The sequence below is a fragment of the Polypterus senegalus genome, chromosome 3, assembly GCF_016835505.1.
Source record: "Polypterus senegalus isolate Bchr_013 chromosome 3, ASM1683550v1, whole genome shotgun sequence".
Classification (NCBI taxonomy): domain Eukaryota; kingdom Metazoa; phylum Chordata; class Cladistia; order Polypteriformes; family Polypteridae; genus Polypterus; species Polypterus senegalus.
Genome location: NC_053156.1, coordinates 275,348,389 through 275,366,751, shown reverse-complemented (window position 1 = coordinate 275,366,751; position 18,363 = coordinate 275,348,389). Strand labels below are relative to the sequence as shown.

Genomic DNA, 18,363 nt, shown 5'->3' with positions numbered 1-18,363 from the left:
ACACAAATGCAGCAGATCTCTCATACACTTGCTCAACTACCCAAAGGGCTGGGACTACCAGAAAAGCCAGTTAAAAACTCAATTAGTGAGAACTTTGGGGACATTTCTAAGCTACTTAGCCCCTTTGCCCCCCACTCTCTGCCTCAAATGCAACTCATATGCCCACAAGCAACTAGGCTTGTGAGGCTCGCTGGTGACCACACACCCAAGGCAGATGGACTCTAGCAGCCAGGAGACACGTCCACAGTGCTTTAAACATGGCGATCAAGGAGCTGCTTTATACCAGTTTCTCCATGTAGTCCCACCCTCCTCACCCACCTACGGAGCTTAACCCTCTCAGGTTCAGCCTCAAGTGTCCTATACTATTACTTCAATGGCACACCATTGCACTAGAGTGATCCACGGACTGTGGTGCCCACAGGCATAATCTGGTGATTACTTCAGAAGGTACTAAAAAACAAAGAAACAAAAAAGCTACTACTTTTATAACAACCAGAGAAGTGAGGTCTGTGATTATGGATGTAAATTGCAGGTCTCCCACTCCGGACTCTGCGGCTTCAATTTTTAGTTATAGGCAAATGGCAGCTGCACTGCAGTCTACTGACAGCAGTCCATAGTTGTTCAGTGTAGTCTCACGGTTCTTTTTCTGGTTGTGAAATACAAACCACACACTTACAAGACTCTACTGACATGCTGTCTGTTTGGCAATTCTGAGGGGGATAGGAGGAATTCCTAAGGAGGCTCTTCTATGACAGTTGTCAGCTGAAGGGATGCTGGGCCTGCACTGATAGTCTTGCTGACGTAACTGCCAGCTTCTTTCCTCCAACTTAAAGGATGACTTTATAAAAAATACACCTACACTATATGGCCCAAAGTACGTGAACACCACTCCAAATGACTGAGTTCAGGTGTTTCATTGTTAACAGGTGCATAATAGCAAGCACATAGTCATGGAGTCTCTGATGACAAATACTGACGCTAAATGGGGTCGTACCGAAGAGCTTAGTGACTATAAACGTGGCACTGTTAAAGGATGCCACCTTTGCCAAAAGTCAGTATATGAAATGTCTGGTCTGCTAGATCTTCAACTGTAAGTGCTATTATTGCAAAGTGGAAGTGCTGAGGAGTACTAACATCTCAGTCGCAAAGTGATAGGACACACTGACTCCAAGAGAGGGATAGCCAAGTGCTAAAGCACAGAATGTGTAGAAATCAGCTATCCCGGGTGGCATCACTCGCAGCAGAGTTCCAAACTGCCTCTGGCAGCAACATCAGCACAAGAACTGTGCATGGGAAGCATGATGAAATGGGTTTCCATGGCCAAGCACCTGTGCAGAAGCCCAAGGTCTACATGTAAAATGCCAAGCGTTGGCTGGGGTGGTGTAAAGCAGGTCGCCACTGGACTTGGGAGCAGTGGACAGGTGTTCTCTGGAGTGACGAATTACACTTTAATATCTGGCTGTCTGATGGATGAATTTGGGTTTGGCTGATGCCAGGAGAACACAACCTTTTAGACTATAAAGTCCCTACTGTAAAGGAGAGATAACAGTCTGGGGCTGTTTTTCAGCCATTGGCCTAAGACACTTGGTTCCAGTGAAGGGTACAGTTATGCTACAGCATACAAACACATTTTAGACAACTTTATGCTTCTAACTTTGTGGCAGTCATCTAGGGAAGATGGTTTACTGTCTCAAAAGCCAGGTTCATAAAGACTTGGAGGAACCTGAGCGGCGTGCACACAGCCCTGATGTTAGACCTATTGAACGTCTTTGGGATGAACTGGAATGCTGGTTGTGTCAGGTCTTCTCATTCAACATCAACCACTGACCTCACAAATTGCTCTTTTGGGCAGAGACACATTCCAGGCTCTTGAGGAAGGCTTCTCCAGAAGAATGGTGGCTGTTAAAGCTTTCATGGGGGGACTGAACAACTCTATATTTACGCACCTAAGTTTCAGAATGGGATGTCCATCAACCTCATACATGTGTGATGGTCAGGTGTCCACAGACATTTGACTATGTCACAAATGACCAAGGCAGCTCTGCTGTCAACTAAGCTACTGAGCCAAAAGCAAACAGACTTCAGATTAATGATTATTTTTCAATAAAATTCAAGTTCAAGTAAAGCTTTGTGAAAAAAACGTCTTTGCATGCATTTAATTCACTCCCCCATCCAGCAGACCAAACTTTTTCCAGAAGATACTATGCTGCCTGTAGCCGGCTTCAGAGAATCATCCAGGGAGGAAGCAGACGAGGGGAGTGCCGAGTGTGTCTCGGAGGAGGTTTGCTGCCCGTGTTCCAGAGAGGCAGGCATGACTTCCTGTGCCTCGCTAGAGCAAGCAGGGCTGTGCTGCTTAAGTCCCAGCTATGCTGACGAGGGGGTTTTAGCTTTGTCTTGGAGGGGTGATGTGGTGTTACGCTCTTTACTCTTTTATGATTACCTCGGGCGTCTTCAACGCTCGGTGAAAAGCACTAGAAGAAGCTGAATTTCATCAAGCCCTTGGTGAAGGTGGAAGACACATTGAGAATTATTCAGAGCTTAATTTGAACACTGGAAGCTCAAAAATGAGGATAAGGTGGACTGTGCCAATGTGCTCCGTCTGCATTCTTCTCTGGCTGCTGCAGAAGCCCCCACTTCGTCAACATCTTTCATTCTCCTTTCATTAATGAAAATGTGAGGGGTTTCATTATCCCACAGTGCATTAAGCGGGCATGTGAGTAATTGTGCTGCGCTGGCCGCAGAGACTGGTGCACATTCCACTCATAATCATCTCTGTACACAGCTTTTATTAAAAACAAAGGCAGATCGACAGCAACTACGCCTCGGGCTACGTTGCCCTCCATTTCTCAGAAATGCAGAAAGTGTGAGACAGGAGGATTTAACGCTTCATACGGCTCTGCCAGACAGGAGGACCAGCTTTCTGTTGAACTTTGGCCTTTAAGAAACAAGTCTTTCCACCCGGTGGCTCAGCCTTTAAGCGGTGTACAAATCTGACCTGGGAAGCAGGCACAGGCCAAAGCAGCACCAAGTGTTGTGCCAGTGAACGTGACCATTCAAATGGAGCAGCCTCGGCAGGCACAGGCACACCTACCATGTGGAGGAGAGCATAACCAAGGCATGCAAAGGGCTCCCGTAGTGAGGTGTTAAGCCTGATGCACTCATTCCATCCACCGCCTGTACTCTCTCTTTACTACACGAGTTGGTGCCCACAGTCAAAGTCAGGATGGGGGATCTGTGGGGGTTGAAGCAAACAAAATTCTCGAACCTGAGGCTTCGTTGTGGAGGTCATCACAAACGCTACAATAACAGAAGCACAATGCAAACATGATATTATGCAAACAACGTGAATGATGAACGCGTTTCAATGGAGACTTTCACAGAGCAGTGTTTGTTCCCTTTTGCTGTGGAAATGAATATGAAACTGAAATGTAAAAGAAAGCTGCGCAGACTTTCTGTTAAATCGATCTGTGAACGACGGACAACTTTAAAGTGCTGCCTTCTATCTTCACAACCATAAAAACAAAAGGAATGAGAAGACTCCGACTGTTGACAGGTCGTGACCGTACCATTCATGCCCTTAAACAAGAGCTGTTATTTTCAAATTCTTTTCAGATTGTGCCAGTCCTTTCCTTTTGCACATATCGCCTCTTTTCTGAGGAGATGAAGTTGCTGCCACTTCCTTGGGAGAAAACGCATTTTGTTGTTTAACACAAGTCAATGAGTGGCAGCGTTATGGTGATTTGCAGGTCGTGCTCTGCAATAAATGTGACAGTACGTGTTTTTTGTTTGCATGCACAGTCGGGCCACGGACGCACGGTGATGTAAATTGCAGAGCACGAGAAGCCGCCCTGTGCCGTCGATCCATGTCAGCAGTAACCGGGCCTTCACTCTGCTCATGCTGTGCTATCACTCCTTACAACAGAGTGCAGAAGCAAGCACTGGTAAGCCTACATTGTTACGCCATGTGAACAGGCACTGTCCTTCAACTCTAAGCCCTCTCCTCCATCATTTATTTTTAACATCTTTCTCTCTTGTGTCTTCCCCAGACTTGGCTAACTTTGATGCTGCAGCATCTCGAGAGGAGACAGGATGATCACAATGACTCGCTGATTACTGGTTAAAGGACCACCCTGCTCACATACCATTGGCAATTGCGAGAATCCTACTGCACAGTTGGTTAAAACATATTGTCAGATGTGGGCAGTTACTAATACTTTCTCTCCCTTCCTGCTCTGTTGTAAAGAGTGCTCAGAAACTGACTGAGGTCACTCCCTCACTTCCTCCAGAACTCCCGCCCTTTCTGGGACCTACAATTTATAAACTGACCAACCACGGGAAGAGGTTGTTCATTCTTGGACCTGAGGGGCACTACACAATTTTTCCTTTTCTTTCATTTAAGCAGGACTTCACCCAGCAGAGGTGTCCCAACTCTTGGTTTTGTCTTGTCTCCTCTGTTGTCGCTTTTGACCTTGGTTTTTGCTACTTTAAGAAAGAAGGGTAATAGGCAGCGAATGTTTCTTATGACTCTTAAACAGCTCGTCACTGAAAATCTAGCATGTTAAAGGACAACATTAAGCTCCAGAACTGTAAAGCAGGAGCACTAACTGCTGCACTACCATGATGGTATAACAGGGTATTTTATACTAGCAAGGGTACCTGGCACTGCCTGGGGTAACATAAAGTGCAGGTTCGGTCACTTAATTAATTTCTCAAAATTCATCCTAACCCAAAATTTCACAGACTAATCCCACCACGGGGAACAGCAAGGCATACCAGTGCCAAGTCCCAGAAATGTCTCCTAGGGGCACTTCCCTAAATTAAGCACTGGGACGGTCACTAAATAAAGTTCCCTGAGTGAAACTTTCATAAGAAAAAATGGCCTATGGGGAATCTGTGCAGCATTTGGCAAAGATGAAGTTGGGGATTTACATACTAGACAAACACACACACAGACAGACACACACACATGCAGCTTTATATGCCAGATTACGGCAGAGACAAGAATGCTGTGCTTATCAGGTTATGTGCATGGTGCGCTTAAAGAAAAAGAGAAACAGGCTCATCTTTTCTTCTTCAAATATGTATGTGATATTTGATTATTATGTACTGGATGTCCACCCATCCGTCTTCCAAACCTGCTTATCCAGAGCAGGAACAATTCCTGGGCAGGGTGCCAATCCATTGCAGGGTGAACACAGACACATTGGGCACCACTTTAGCACTGCCAATATGCCTAACCTGCATGTCTTTGGACTGTGGAAGGAAAGCCACGCAGACATGGAGAGAGCAGGCAAACTCCATGCAGGACATAAACATTGGCAAGGCAACAGGGCTACCACCGGACCACCGTGCTGCCTCTATATGTACATGCATATAAATAAAATCACCTGTCTTTCTGACTGCATATGTTAATTATAATGAGGGAAATAGTAAAATTGTCTTTTTACCATATTACTAGCCACAGTACCAGTCGAAGACCAGTAATAGAATACTTAAAAAATATTTGCTCTCTCTTGCCCCTCATGTATCTCCAGTGCCTCTTCACTGGCGCTCCCTCGATCAAGCCTGCTTCTCAGACTCTGTCGTTATTTTTGAGGTGCCATTCTCGACTCCTGCCCCATACTTCCCATCCTTGAAGGAGACTCTCAGTGTACCACTTAAGCCTTTCCTTGTGCGTCTCACATTCACACTGACACCTTCGTCGTATCACCAAAGCCAATCTGGCCAATCAGATTACTCTGAGGGACTGGACACAGACCTTAGTGTTTCATTATACAGTAGATAGATAAATAGAATCTATTATTGTTCATACAAATGTTATAGTTGGTCAACTTCTTTACAGTTGTGAGTCGTGGCTTTTAAAATCAGTCTCCCCACACAGGATAAACACATCTGAGATGTGGACTTACAAATGCACTCTACCTATATCATGGACAGAGAATAGCGCTAATGAAGAGGTTCGGCATAAACTGAATAACACTCTGGATGGAGGTGGAAAATATAATAAAAGAAGAAAAGTGAAATAATTTGGACACATAGAGAGACACAAAAAGCTTAAGATTTAACAAGAAACTACAGAAGGAAAGATTGAAGGAAAACAAGCAAGAAGAAGAAGAACATCATCCTGGATGATTAATGCAAGAGACTGGAGAAGAGTTAACAGAGGACAACTGATACACTCAGCGAGAAACAGATGGAGATACGACATGCTATTAGTCAGCCTCAGTCTCTGAGACGGTAATGAAAGAGAGAGGTGGTTTATAAATTCATAAATGATATATGTACAGTATATATATATACTGTATATACACACACACACACATATATACAGTATATATACACACACACACTTACAGTATATATACATATATAAATATAGGAATAACAATAGAGCAGTCTTTGCACACATTAAATTAAATTACTGTTATATTTAGAATATTAATAAACCATGTTTGTCATTATATTAGGATAGAAGTCCTTGAATTTCTAATTCTTGAAAACATTTGCTTATTTTTCCAGTCTTAACTGATTCTTTCGGCACAATAGCATTATTTCTGTTTAAAATATCCGAATGCAAATTGAAATCGTGCCGTAGCTTGTTTAAGATGTAACACCCCCTCCCTTTTCCCCTCTCAAACACCCAAGAAAGTCCTCGAAAAGATGCAATTCCAGCTCGATTCTCGACCCTTTTGTTCTATGCGTATCTGTTTAACTGATTAAAATCAGCGCCTTTGAATGAGAAAAAAAGGAAATGTATGCTAATTACAGGATGTTTGCCATCTGCATCTCTAATGTCTCTCTCCAAGGGGGCTGTGACAGACCTGCTCCGTCCCACCCGCAGGCCGTCACTTTGCGCCTTTTTCTAAATGGCAGTTTACGACAACTGCTTCATTCAGTTGCTAAATAAGAACCTCGTCGAGCGGTGGTGGAGCGTGGACTGCGCATGTGTAAGGCAGAGGGTTAGTGGAGGGATTCTGCTGGATATACTGTATGTAAGCCATCTTGAACATTCTATCATGGAAATGACAAAAAGAGCTCAAGTGAGTTCTTTAGCTGCCCCAGGTCAGTGGACTACACACATGCCACTGAAAGGGTATGAGGGCAAGTCACTGGGCAAGCTCTACATATCAGAAAGAGCATGAAATGATGGTGGATTAATGAGCCCACCTATCTTGGCTAAGGCACTGTGTTTTACTGGATGGTCTTCTAAGGTTTTTCCTGACCCGTACAGTCTTGCTACTTGTGGAGAGGAGGCTAGACATGAGCAAAATTATAAAGTGAGTGAGTAGGGACATGGGCGCATGTTCTAGTATTCTGTAACAAACAGGGTCTCTGAAATCCCTCTGTGTCTCTTCCGTCTGTCTGGTGCCATACAGCCCCGGGGCAGCACTGAGTAGAGCACTTCTACAGTTACACTGCATTCCTTAATTCAGCCATGAATTAATGGACAGACATTGTTGGGTTCCATTTATGTTAAATAGTCTTGGACCAATTTGTTCCCAGTCTATTTAAATAAATCTGTGTCTTTATCTGTACTCATTATGTAAATTATCATTTGTAAAGTGTGAACTTGTCACAATACTCTGTGCCTGCACTCCGTGAAGCCAAAGCCAAAGTCACCAAAAGCCACTCATGCAGCTTATTCGGACAACCACAATGTCAGAGTGTCCCCAACTGGACACCCTCACATCTTCAGCTGCTCCTTGATATCCTGTCCATGAAAACCTCAGAAGAAGCGATGAGCTTGATGGAGCCCAACTTCAACAATGAACACATTTCACTTAATGCCAAGCATACACTTGTATCTCAGAGCCCCTTATGCAGGTAAGCAACTTGGTGGCCCTCTCACCCAGCTTTCATTTCTCCAAGATGTAGTCCCTCCTACACATTTTACACAAGTGGCAGCCCAGACAGATTAGGACACCACAGCCAAGGGTCTAACCTGCGCAGCAACAGCTTCGGATGGTTCTTGCTTTCTAGGTTTTTGTCGATGAGGTCAGAAAGCAGATGCTTCAGCACATCAGTGGCATATTCCAGTTTGCCCTGCAGAGCAGTCATGATGAGGGATGCCACATTTCCCCGATCCCGCATGGAGAAGCTGCGCTGGAGCTCCAGGGTGCGGATGAAGGTTAGCAAGAAGACCTTGTTATTAATAAGCTGTGCAAACATTTTGAGGGCTTTCTCCACATTTTGCTGGCCATTCCCTGGAACCTGGATGGAAGGACAAAGAGAAAAATTCAGAGAGAGTTAGCATTGAGCAGCTCAGTGAAGGTGGGGACCGAAAAAAATCAAGCAGGCCAAGCCTCACCTCAAGCTCCCGCAGCACCGGATGGTCTTCAATGCCCGGGAACAGAACCCGCATGGCATAGGTACGGTAGTCAAGATGTGGGATTCCTGCCCGGTCAAGGTCACTGGTGAGTTCATTAATGTCTGTCTGCAGCTCTGCAAAGGCTAAAGGGGAAGGTTAAAAATATGCATGTCTATGCTGTATATAAGCAAATGGAGAGCATGAGTTTGAGATGAGGACCACAATGGTGCAGAAGTACACTTATTTCCATCACTGGGTGCATTAAACATTCTTAAATGCGGCCCACTTCAGTAAAATCGCAGCTTGTCTGCCTTAACTGACACCAAGCAGTCAGAACTTCCAACTTGAGGGGCGTCATGGCAGGCAGTTTTCTGGGTAACGGCAGTCAGCATCAGCAGTCTCTCTCTCCACACTGCACTCCACTATCTGGCACCAGCACAGGTCTTTAGGGAACCCAACTGGATTAACTTCTCCTCATAAACTCTAGCTCGTTTCCATGGAAACCGTGCACGGCGAGCCGCAAGTGGGGCTGTTTACAGTGAGTTAGTATGCAGGGTGGGAATTGTGGGGGCTCTCAGACACACCCTACCTTCAACCTGCCAGCAGTAAATAGGGATGTGCTTTTCAAATGCGGTGCCCCAGCTGGTCCAAGGAAAAGCCATCATCAAATATTTACCTCCATGATTCTAAAATCTGTGCACCTCTGCTCAGCAAATGAACACACAATGGCTCACTGGATTCATCTGCCACCGTCTCAAGAGCCGCCCTCTTTTTCTTACCTTCCTTGCACTCCAGTGCCACCCGCGATTCAAGGTTGTCCATCTGCATCTGCAGCCTCTTCAAGGTGAGGTCATTCTCACGGGATTTGCGCTTGTAGGCAATGAGGACCATGATGACAATGAGAAGGAGGAGCCCCCCACCAGCAGCAATGCTCACAATGGCTGGCAGGGTCAGCAGGCTGTCTGAGAGGATGTGCACGGATCCTGGGGAAACCTGTAAGCCTCCAACTTGGACCTGGAGAAGGAAAGCAGTGTGCTTCTGAGCAAAAGGAACACAACATTACTGTTCTTACTATATGGAGACCCCAGATGGAAAGCAAACAAGTGACCTACTGTAGACCAAGGTGCTAGTGTGTTGATGTCGGATAGGGGGAAATTAGAGGTAGTGTCTGCACCAAAATATATCAAATCTTTTCTCATTTTCTGAAATGGCTTTTACTGGTGAGGGCAACAGTGGCAGCAGGCCGAGCAGGTCAGCCCAGACTTTCCGGTTCCCAGCTATGGATTCCAGCTTTTCCTGGGGAATACTCAGGTGTTTTCAAACCAACTGAGACATATAATACCTCCAGTGTGTCAAAGGGTCTCCACCCACTGGGATGTGTTCAAAGCTACCCTGGGGGCATCCTTAGTACATGCCCAAACCACCTCAACTGGCTCCTCTCATTTTGAGGATCAGCGACTCTACTCTGAGGCTCTGCTAAATGGTTGGGTTTCTTACTCTTTCACAGAGTGTCAGTCTAGCCATCTCAATTCTGCTGCTTATACTCACGATCTCATTCTTTGGGTCATTACTGACAGCTCAAAACCATAGGGGAGGACAGAGATGTAGATTGACAAGTATAATGAGAGTTTTGTCTTCAGTCTTCAGCACCCGCTCCACCACCATGGACTGGTACAGCACCAGCAGAAAATTTGCTGCCATTACACTACACTTGTCGATCTCACACTCCCTTTTTTTCATCACTCGCGAACAAGATCTCAAGATACTTGAACTCTTCCACTAAAGCAAGCTGCAATCCACTCTTTTCTGAGAGAGCACCATCAGACCTCAGACTTGAAGGTGCTGATCCTCATTCACACTCAGCAGGGAATCACTCGAGTGTATGCTGAAGGTGAGAGCCAGATGAGGCAAAAGCAACAGTGCTACTCCTAGTCTCCCCAACTGGACAGCCTCACATCCTAAGCTGTGTCTTGATATCCAGTCCAAGAAAACCTCAAACAGGAGTGGTGGAAAGGGACAGCCTTGATGGAATCCAACACCAACAGTGAACAAATCCGAGTTAACGCCAAGTATTCAGACACAAATTTCAAAGCACTCATATAGGCTAAATCCAAAACAGCGAGGTGGAACCATCTTCATCTGCAAGACAAAGGGTGAGGATCAGGTACAATGGCAGCTTAATGGCAGGCATAGCCGGGAAAGACCTAGACCCTGAATATCGAGACAGGTCTTGAACTTAAATAAGTAAATCAATCCCACTGCCTTAAAGCCCAAATCCCCTTAGCTTCACACATAAGGAGAACTGCTTACCCCAACTTGGAGTTTTGCCCCTGCCATCTAAACAACATTTGAGATGCCCTGGTCACTGTAGCCAAATACAAGTGAGGGGCTCCTATCTCTAAGTCGAGCAAGTTCAACTAATCCCCATCTTTCAGAAAAGACAAGCAAACTGCAATGAGGTACAAGTAAGCTGAGAATAATAAAATGAAAATCGAATGCCAAGGTGAGGGGCAATGGGATGGGAATAAAATGAAAAGAATAAGAAGTACAAAGAAACAGATCTGCTGTTCATGTTGGAAATTAGGTATACCCACCCACAACAGATGATCCAGTAATTTCTAGAGTAAAAGGACAAGCATGAAACTTTGAAGGACTTACCACAACCTTATGCTGTCCCGTCAGATTTGGGGGCTCACACAGTAGCTGGGTTTCAGATACTGTGACGGAGCATGGCCTGTCCCCAATCAAAACTGTGTAGTTCAGTTTTGCACCCCCAGAGGCGGGTGGCAATAAGTTCTTTCCCTGTAGGAAGTCAGCACACAGATAATTCGGTTAATTTTATTTGGTCAACTTCAATGTCCGAGACACGTGCAAGGATTTATTATCTCGGTAGTGGCCTGCCTCATGTTCATTTTTGTTGGACTAGACACAGGGCTATTGAAATCCGGTCCTGGAGGGCCGTAGTGGCTGCAAGTTTTCATTCTAACCACCTTCTTTATTAGTGACCAGTTTTTGCTGCTAATTAACTTCTTTGTCTTAGTTTTGATTATCTTGACTCAGACCCTGTAGTTCTTTCTTTTCCCTTAATTAACAGCCAAACAATAATGAGACACAAAACAAGCTGCCACATGACCAGCTCACCTGTGCCCATCACACAATATGTGAAAATAATGAAAGGTGAAGGTCTCAGAAAGGTTGATCATAAAGCTGACATTTTGACAGTGTTCTTAGAAAAAACAGAAAAGCAACAGTTTTGGAAATGTCTGCTGTAGCTAAATGAGAGCAGCAACAAGTTGTGGAATTAAATAACGGATTTAATTAACAGCAAGAACTGGTTTCTTATTAAGGAGCTGGTTGGAGTGAAATTGGTTGGAGTTTGAAGCCCCAGTTTTGCTGGTCATATGTTGGCTCGTTTCATGTCTCATTTCTGTTGGGCTGCCATTTAATAAAGAAAAGAGTCAATTGAGAGGACTGAATCCTTAATCACAGGGCTATTAAAATGAAAGGAAAATAAGTTAATTAGCAGTGAAAACTGGTCAATTGTTAGAATGAAAACCTACAGCCACTCCGGCCCTCCAGGCCTGCAGTTTGACACCCGCGGTAGAGAATGGAGATGGCCTACCTTCAGGATGATCGGTGAGCCGGGTTTTTGTTCCAATACCCCAGTGGCACTGAGTGGGTCAATGGTGGGGTTGGGATAGTAGATGAAATTGGTGTTGTTGTAGATGAGCAGTGCCTGCACGTTGTTGAAGATGAACCCAAACTCATCAGTGCGCTCCACGGCATCCAGTCCAGGTCGGTACTCAGTGGTCAGTGGAGGGGCCATACATGACATGGTTGTCCCATTGAGAACTCGACACACCTACAATCGAGGAAAAGAAAAGCAGTGCACTGTGAAGCTGGTTCTGAATCACCCTTTGTGGTCATGTTGTTTAGGTGTAGTATTGTAAAGTGCAATGCTGCTGCTTTAGTCTCCACCTGTGACCCTGACTAGAGTCACTTCACATGACTGACCTCATTAATGTGCACATAGGATTTGGAAGTCACTCTGGATAAAAGAATCAGCTGAAGAATTTAAAGTGATAGTGATCCCACAACATCGGTTGCCGCACTTGAGTGCTATGTTTTAACATTTGTTTCTTTTGGTCCTAGCCAAGCTTTGTTCTGGATCTGTACAAAGATATATCGATAATGGTGTTGCTGCTGTATTGTAATCCAGAAGCCAGCTACAGGAATTCATGAATGATTTTACTAGTTTCCATACATCTCTCAGGTACACAGTTGATGTTTCCACCACAACTCTACCATTTTTAGATAATCAGTCTTTCTACCAGCTTTCCAGGACTTAAAACCTTGGTCTGTTACAAGCCAACTGACTCCCACAGTTACCTTCTCTACAGCTCCTTCCATTCCTGGAATATTAAAAACTCTCTGCCTCTTTCACAATTCCTTACACTCCATCGCCTTTACAATGATGAGGCTGACTTCTGTAATGAAGCACTCAGAATGAGGAGTTTCTTCTTTGATCCAAGACACCCTTCTCATATTGTGGACAAGGCCCTTAAAGGACACAAGACGCTGACAGAGAGGTGCAAAGGTGGGACGGATCTATGAGTTTTTTCATAGTCTCTGGTAATTCTAGTGTTAATCAAACCAGGAGTAGACCTTGTCACATAAACTCTAAGTGGTACCCTCACGTCCCACCGGTCCTATCTCTCCAACAGATAGGACTGGTCTCTATCTCTCCAACAGGTCATCAATCAACATTTCCCCAATCTGCAGACTGATCTTTTCACAGAAGCCGTGATCTTCTGTTGGTGGCCACCTAACTTGTGCAAACTGTTCATTCACAGCTCATTTCACAGAGGAGAGCCACATTCCTCAGCAGGTATGCTGAGCTATAACGGAAATCACTTGGTCAGAAATATGTCACCAACAATGCACTTGTATCTGGTCCTTCTGGTAAACTCAATATGGTACAATAGGCCTCTTATTTACTGTATGTCTTGTAGGAAAAGTCCGGCCATCTGCATAGGTGCAGGAGGGAGAAGGCCGGCAGACTGCATCAGAGAGCATATTTAAGATCAAAGACCATACAAAGCCTATTGAGGACCACAGCCACGCTGATCTCTTCATTTGTGTTCTTTCACAGGTCTTCAAAGACACTTGTTAAAGAAAACCAGAAGAAACTAAGCTCATGCTCAGCCTAGGATCCATATTCTAATCTCTGCTTCATCTTCTTTAATGGCAGAGTTTTCACCCCTACTGTTACTTTTATTTTTTTCATCTGCCCTGGCGTTATTTCCTCCTTCCCTTCCTATTTTTGTTACCTGCTCTTTCCTTTTCGGTTCACACCTGATGAAGGCTATGCAGCTGAAGCATTCGGATTTTTAACTCTCCTTGCTTTTCGGTGTGAAATGATGTTTATTCTTACTTTTCCTTTGCAGATGCATGTTGACGTCACTCTACACTAACTCTGTTGCTGTGATGACTTGGGTGAGACCTTCATGGAGTACCTTGGTGTCTCAAGTATCATTATCACCATTCTGTCTGTGCTCTCACTGCCTTTCCTTCTAGTCACCACCATTACTTCATACATGTAAATCCAAACAAGGCTCAGCGTGACACGGTTGTTTCCCACTGGAGTACAGGCTGACTTCCTCAAAGCTACTTTCCAGATACAAGTCCATCTCCTCAAACAACACGCCCAGCTTGCCAGCCCATCCGTGGCTTTCGGCTTGCATGCCTACACGTGAGTGCACGTCTCCTGGTGTCATATGCAGTCGAGTGGCACAGTCCCGTCAGAGCACCTGCTGCGTGCTCAGCAATGCACCATGTCCAATGTGCCTGGCCTCTGCGTGTAGTGGAAACAGGCCTCAGGGACATGGCGAGCTGCCATAACACATGCAAACTGGTTACATAACCTGCTCCCAAGTTAGACTAAGCAGGTGGCAGCAACTTCCCTTGGGAGTCTTTTCATTGGCACTGCTCCAGTCACCATGCCATCGCTAACCTGGCATCCAAATAAGGTCATCTTCTGTCTGGGGTGCAGCCCTGATATTGCAATGCACCCTTTCAGGTTCTCCCAGTGTGTGCTGGTGGAGGGATCTGACTGCCTGGTGGTTACAGCACATTTGGCACACTTGGGTTAAGCCTCTGGTGACATGGTGGCACAGTGATAGCACTGTTGCTTTACAGTAAGGAGACAAGGGTTCATATCTTGGTGTTCTCCCTGTGTGGACCATGCATGTTCTCCCCATGTTTGTTTGGGTTTCCTCCAGGCGCTCCGATCAGTCCAGAAAGATGTGGGTTTGGTGGACTGGACTAGTGTAGCATGTGTGTGTGTGTTCACCTGCGGTGGGCTGGTGCCCTGTCCACGGACTGTTCCTGCATTGTGCCCTATGCTTGCTCAGCTTCCACATGACTTTGCACAGGGTAAAGTGGGTTTAGAAGATGAATGGACTGAGTTCGGCCTTTCAGAGTCAATGACAAAGCCATCTAATTTCAGGAAACCCACTTAAATTAAACATTAATGATAACTATCGACTGATCAGTTACTAAATTGGAAGTGAAAAAGGACAAGGACCAGAACAGATTTCATCCAATCCTTGTTAAAATAGAAGCATGTCTGTGGACAGAGACGGGCACAGCTGGCAGTGTGGGCTGATGGCTGCAGAGCACAGTTGAAATCTCATCAATGGCTTACAAGCTGCACTCTAGTTTGCTAAATTACATGATACATATGGCGGAAGCAATCTGAAAGAGTGTTCCAATCCACAGCGTTCATTTGATACCGCCTCTGGTGCGCTCGCTGCGTGGGCATTCCCAATGTATCCATCTAATGGGTGAGAGTTTACATAAACAGCCCAGCATGCACCAGCTCAGCTGGCGAACATTACACCGAGCACCAGGAGTGGAAGGCATCACTGCAGACGTGTGTGCATTTTTAGTATGTCGTCATCGTGATTTGAAATATTTATTTATTCATATATTTAAAAACGAATCACAAATTCAGTTCAGGATTGCTGGGAATGGAGCCCAGTGCGGCAGCATCAGGTGCAAGGCAGGAACCAACCCAGGAAAAGGATGCAAAGTGAAAATTACAAAGTGCTAAATTTGGGCAAATGGAATGTCAATTATAAATACACGATGGCAGGCACTGTCCTAAAGGAAGCAGCCTCTGAAAGGGACTTAGGGATTGATGTTGACACAGCATTTTCATTGTCCATGCAATGTGCAGAAACGATAGAAAAGGCAATTAAAACGTTCTGTCCTTAAAACTGTAAGACTGTATAATGCGGTACGCTTAGTTTTCACCAACCATTTTCCTGTGGTAGCTCATGTTTTGTAGCCTAAAACATCTCAAGGCACACCACTGTGTTACTAATCACAAACACACATTATATCTCATACATGTCCTCAGCTGTCTGAAGGGACGGGACCACCAGAGAATCCAGTAAATAAGCAGCCCCGAGATCAGCGTTCACAGACCTGGCACTTAGCGAGCACTTTGGTGGCATCTCCCCGCTGCTTTGTTCCTTTACCTGCCCCTCTCAGAGGCAATTTGAATGCCCACTACCCACCAGCCTTGTCAAACTCGCTGGTGACCCCACACCCAGGCAGATGGACTCTAGCAGCCAGGGGATTCCCAAAGTGCTCTAAGTAGAGTGTCTGAAACATAGCGATTACGGGGCAGCTTTAATGCCAGCTTCTCCAGGTAGTCCTGTCCTCCTCTGACAGGTCTCGACCCTCTGTTGAGCTTATCCCTGGTGCACTACACAATTATTTCTATGGCACACCTGGGACACTTTCACACTGCAGGACATTAGTTGAAAACCACTGTGCTAGTGAGACCACATGTAAAATACTGTGTACAGTTCTGGTCACCACTACATAAGACAGACACGCAGCACTTCAGAAGTCATTCAGAGGAGAGCAACCAGGCGCATCCCAGGACGTAAGGACATGTCGTACTGCGGCACACTCTGAGAATTAAACCTGTTCAGTCTCGTGACTGCATGAGGACCTCAACCAGGTCTTCAAAATCCCCAAATGAATCGATAAAGAAGATCCAAATGCATTCTTTCAGCTAAATGGTAAATCACACACTGGATGACATCAGTGAAATTAAGGGGAAGGACTGAAGCCAGGAAGCACTTCTTTACCCAAAGAGCTGTGGAAATCTGGAACAAACTACCGAGATATGGAGTTCAAGAAGAAACCCGGACCATCTTTAAGAAGAATCTGGAGGAAATATTGGGACAGTTTAACTATTAGCTAAACAAACAGGCCTGATGGACCGAATGCTCTCCTCTCATTTGCCAAATTTCTGATGTAGTTATGATGCCAGTCCATCACAGGGCACAGATACACAGTCACTCACACCAACATGTACTGTACAGTTGCTGATTAGTGTCACTGATTAAACAAACTACAAGAAAAACCCACCAAGAACAGGAAAGAACATGCAAAGTCTACACTAATGAGAGGATAAAGCAGGTCCCGAAATGGCACTGGATTAATGTCCACTCCCTAGGACACCATGTCTTACTGGATGGTCTTTTACATTTTTCGCTGAATCTTCAACTACTTGGGAGGCAGAGGCTGGACATGAAAAAAAATCAAATTAGGAGGTCATCACTTTGGGATCCTTAGAGAATGTAAGTAGTGATGGCATGTGTGGGACAGGAGGCACTGTGTAAGGTGTTATATAAATGAAAAGCACCCTGGGATGACTTTTAGCAAGTCATGTCCTGTAAAGGCAATTTTTCAGGTATTCTTGGACTCCACAGTTTGGCTTGTTCATCTTCAGCAGGACTCAGCAGCACTTAATGGTCCACACATTGTCCATGCCAGCCTTTTTTCTGGTCAGTGACAGTTTGATTATGTCCCTGCAACAACAGAGGCTGGGCTGAGTGTGCCCTGCACAGAACACCAATCTGCTGCCAACTCCCAGGAATGCCACCTCAGTTCAAATTCAGCAGACTGGCCTAGAAGAATGAGTTTAGGCTATGGTAGGACTCTCACAAAATATGAGGAGAACAAGCAAGCTGCACAACACGCAACTGAACTGGAGTCCACACAGCAGGGTGACAGTGGCGTCCCCTGATATTAAACCAGCTAAGAAAAATCAAGTGCCCAAATGCCCCGTGCAACACCTCATAGGTCCTCAGTTTGGTCATCCAGAAAACCACTACCCTCCCGGTCTGCAAAGTAAGTCAATGTTCCTGCTGGCTAAAGATGTTTCTTAGCAGTACTGCAATCATTTTCTTTTTCTAAACACAAGGTAAAATTTCCCTGGAGACCCCCCGAAGAGGGTGGTAATATCTGTGTAAAAATGAAATCGATATTCCAAGAGAGACGGGGTCCTGATGCACAGTGCACGCTCCAAGAGTTCACTTTTTTGCTTCCTCTCCTCTCTCAGGAGACTGAACTTAATTAGAGCTAAATATCTCCAGAGCCAAGCCGAAGCAAGCACATGACCCCCAAAGACCCCCACTGCCGCCTCCCTATCAGCTTCGGCATGGGCAGAAGAGGAGGAACAAAGAGAAGTCAATCGGTTTGAATTATTTACACTCCCCCAGACGGCAGTGAAGCTGCGCAGCCTTTGTTGAGAGAGAAGTCGGCAGTCAAAGCACACCGGCCACTCAACCTGCATGTGTCACTTAATGTCAGCTTGTGAAAACGGGGATTCAAGCGCAAACTAGCTTAGCACAAATGGGGCAGAAGACAATTCAGATGGCAAGGCCTGTATGCCCTGTTCATTCAGCATGGTGGCCACCGTGATCAGAGCAAAGGGATCTGATCACCATTCAAAAGCCGTCTACTCTAAGGTCAACTTGTGTTCTGTGTGTAAAGTTAAACTGAATTACAATGCACAAAACAAATAAATGAATAGCCAGGGGCTTCACAAAATGATGACCAAGTGATAAGGTGCTGCCAGTAAGTCAAAAGTAACAGTATGTAAGTGTCCAAAGTGACAAGCTGCTGCATAAAATTACCAGTAAGTCATGGGGTAATGCGAAAGGACCGAGGACACAGAAGAAGCAGCCTGG

At 45.3% G+C, this 18,363-nt stretch overlaps 1 protein-coding gene across 5 annotated transcripts in view; it reads right to left on the bottom strand.

Annotated features, from left to right (window-relative positions):
• plxna2 (plexin A2) overlaps positions 1-18,363 on the bottom strand; it is a 333,056-nt gene that overhangs the window by 24,495 nt on the left and 290,198 nt on the right. For 3 of the 5 annotated variants that reach the window (XM_039749202.1, XM_039749204.1, XM_039749203.1), the window contains exons 18-23: positions 11,931-12,170; positions 10,967-11,110; positions 9,088-9,322; positions 8,309-8,451; positions 7,943-8,211; positions 3,092-3,232 (exon numbers count right to left, since the gene is read on the bottom strand). In XM_039749202.1, the coding sequence (XP_039605136.1) occupies positions 3,092-3,232; positions 7,943-8,211; positions 8,309-8,451; positions 9,088-9,322; positions 10,967-11,110; positions 11,931-12,170 (1,172 nt within the window). The remainder of the gene's footprint in view (positions 1-3,091; positions 3,233-7,942; positions 8,212-8,308; positions 8,452-9,087; positions 9,323-10,966; positions 11,111-11,930; positions 12,171-18,363) is intronic. The other 2 variants (XM_039749205.1, XM_039749206.1) reach the window with 1 other exon arrangement.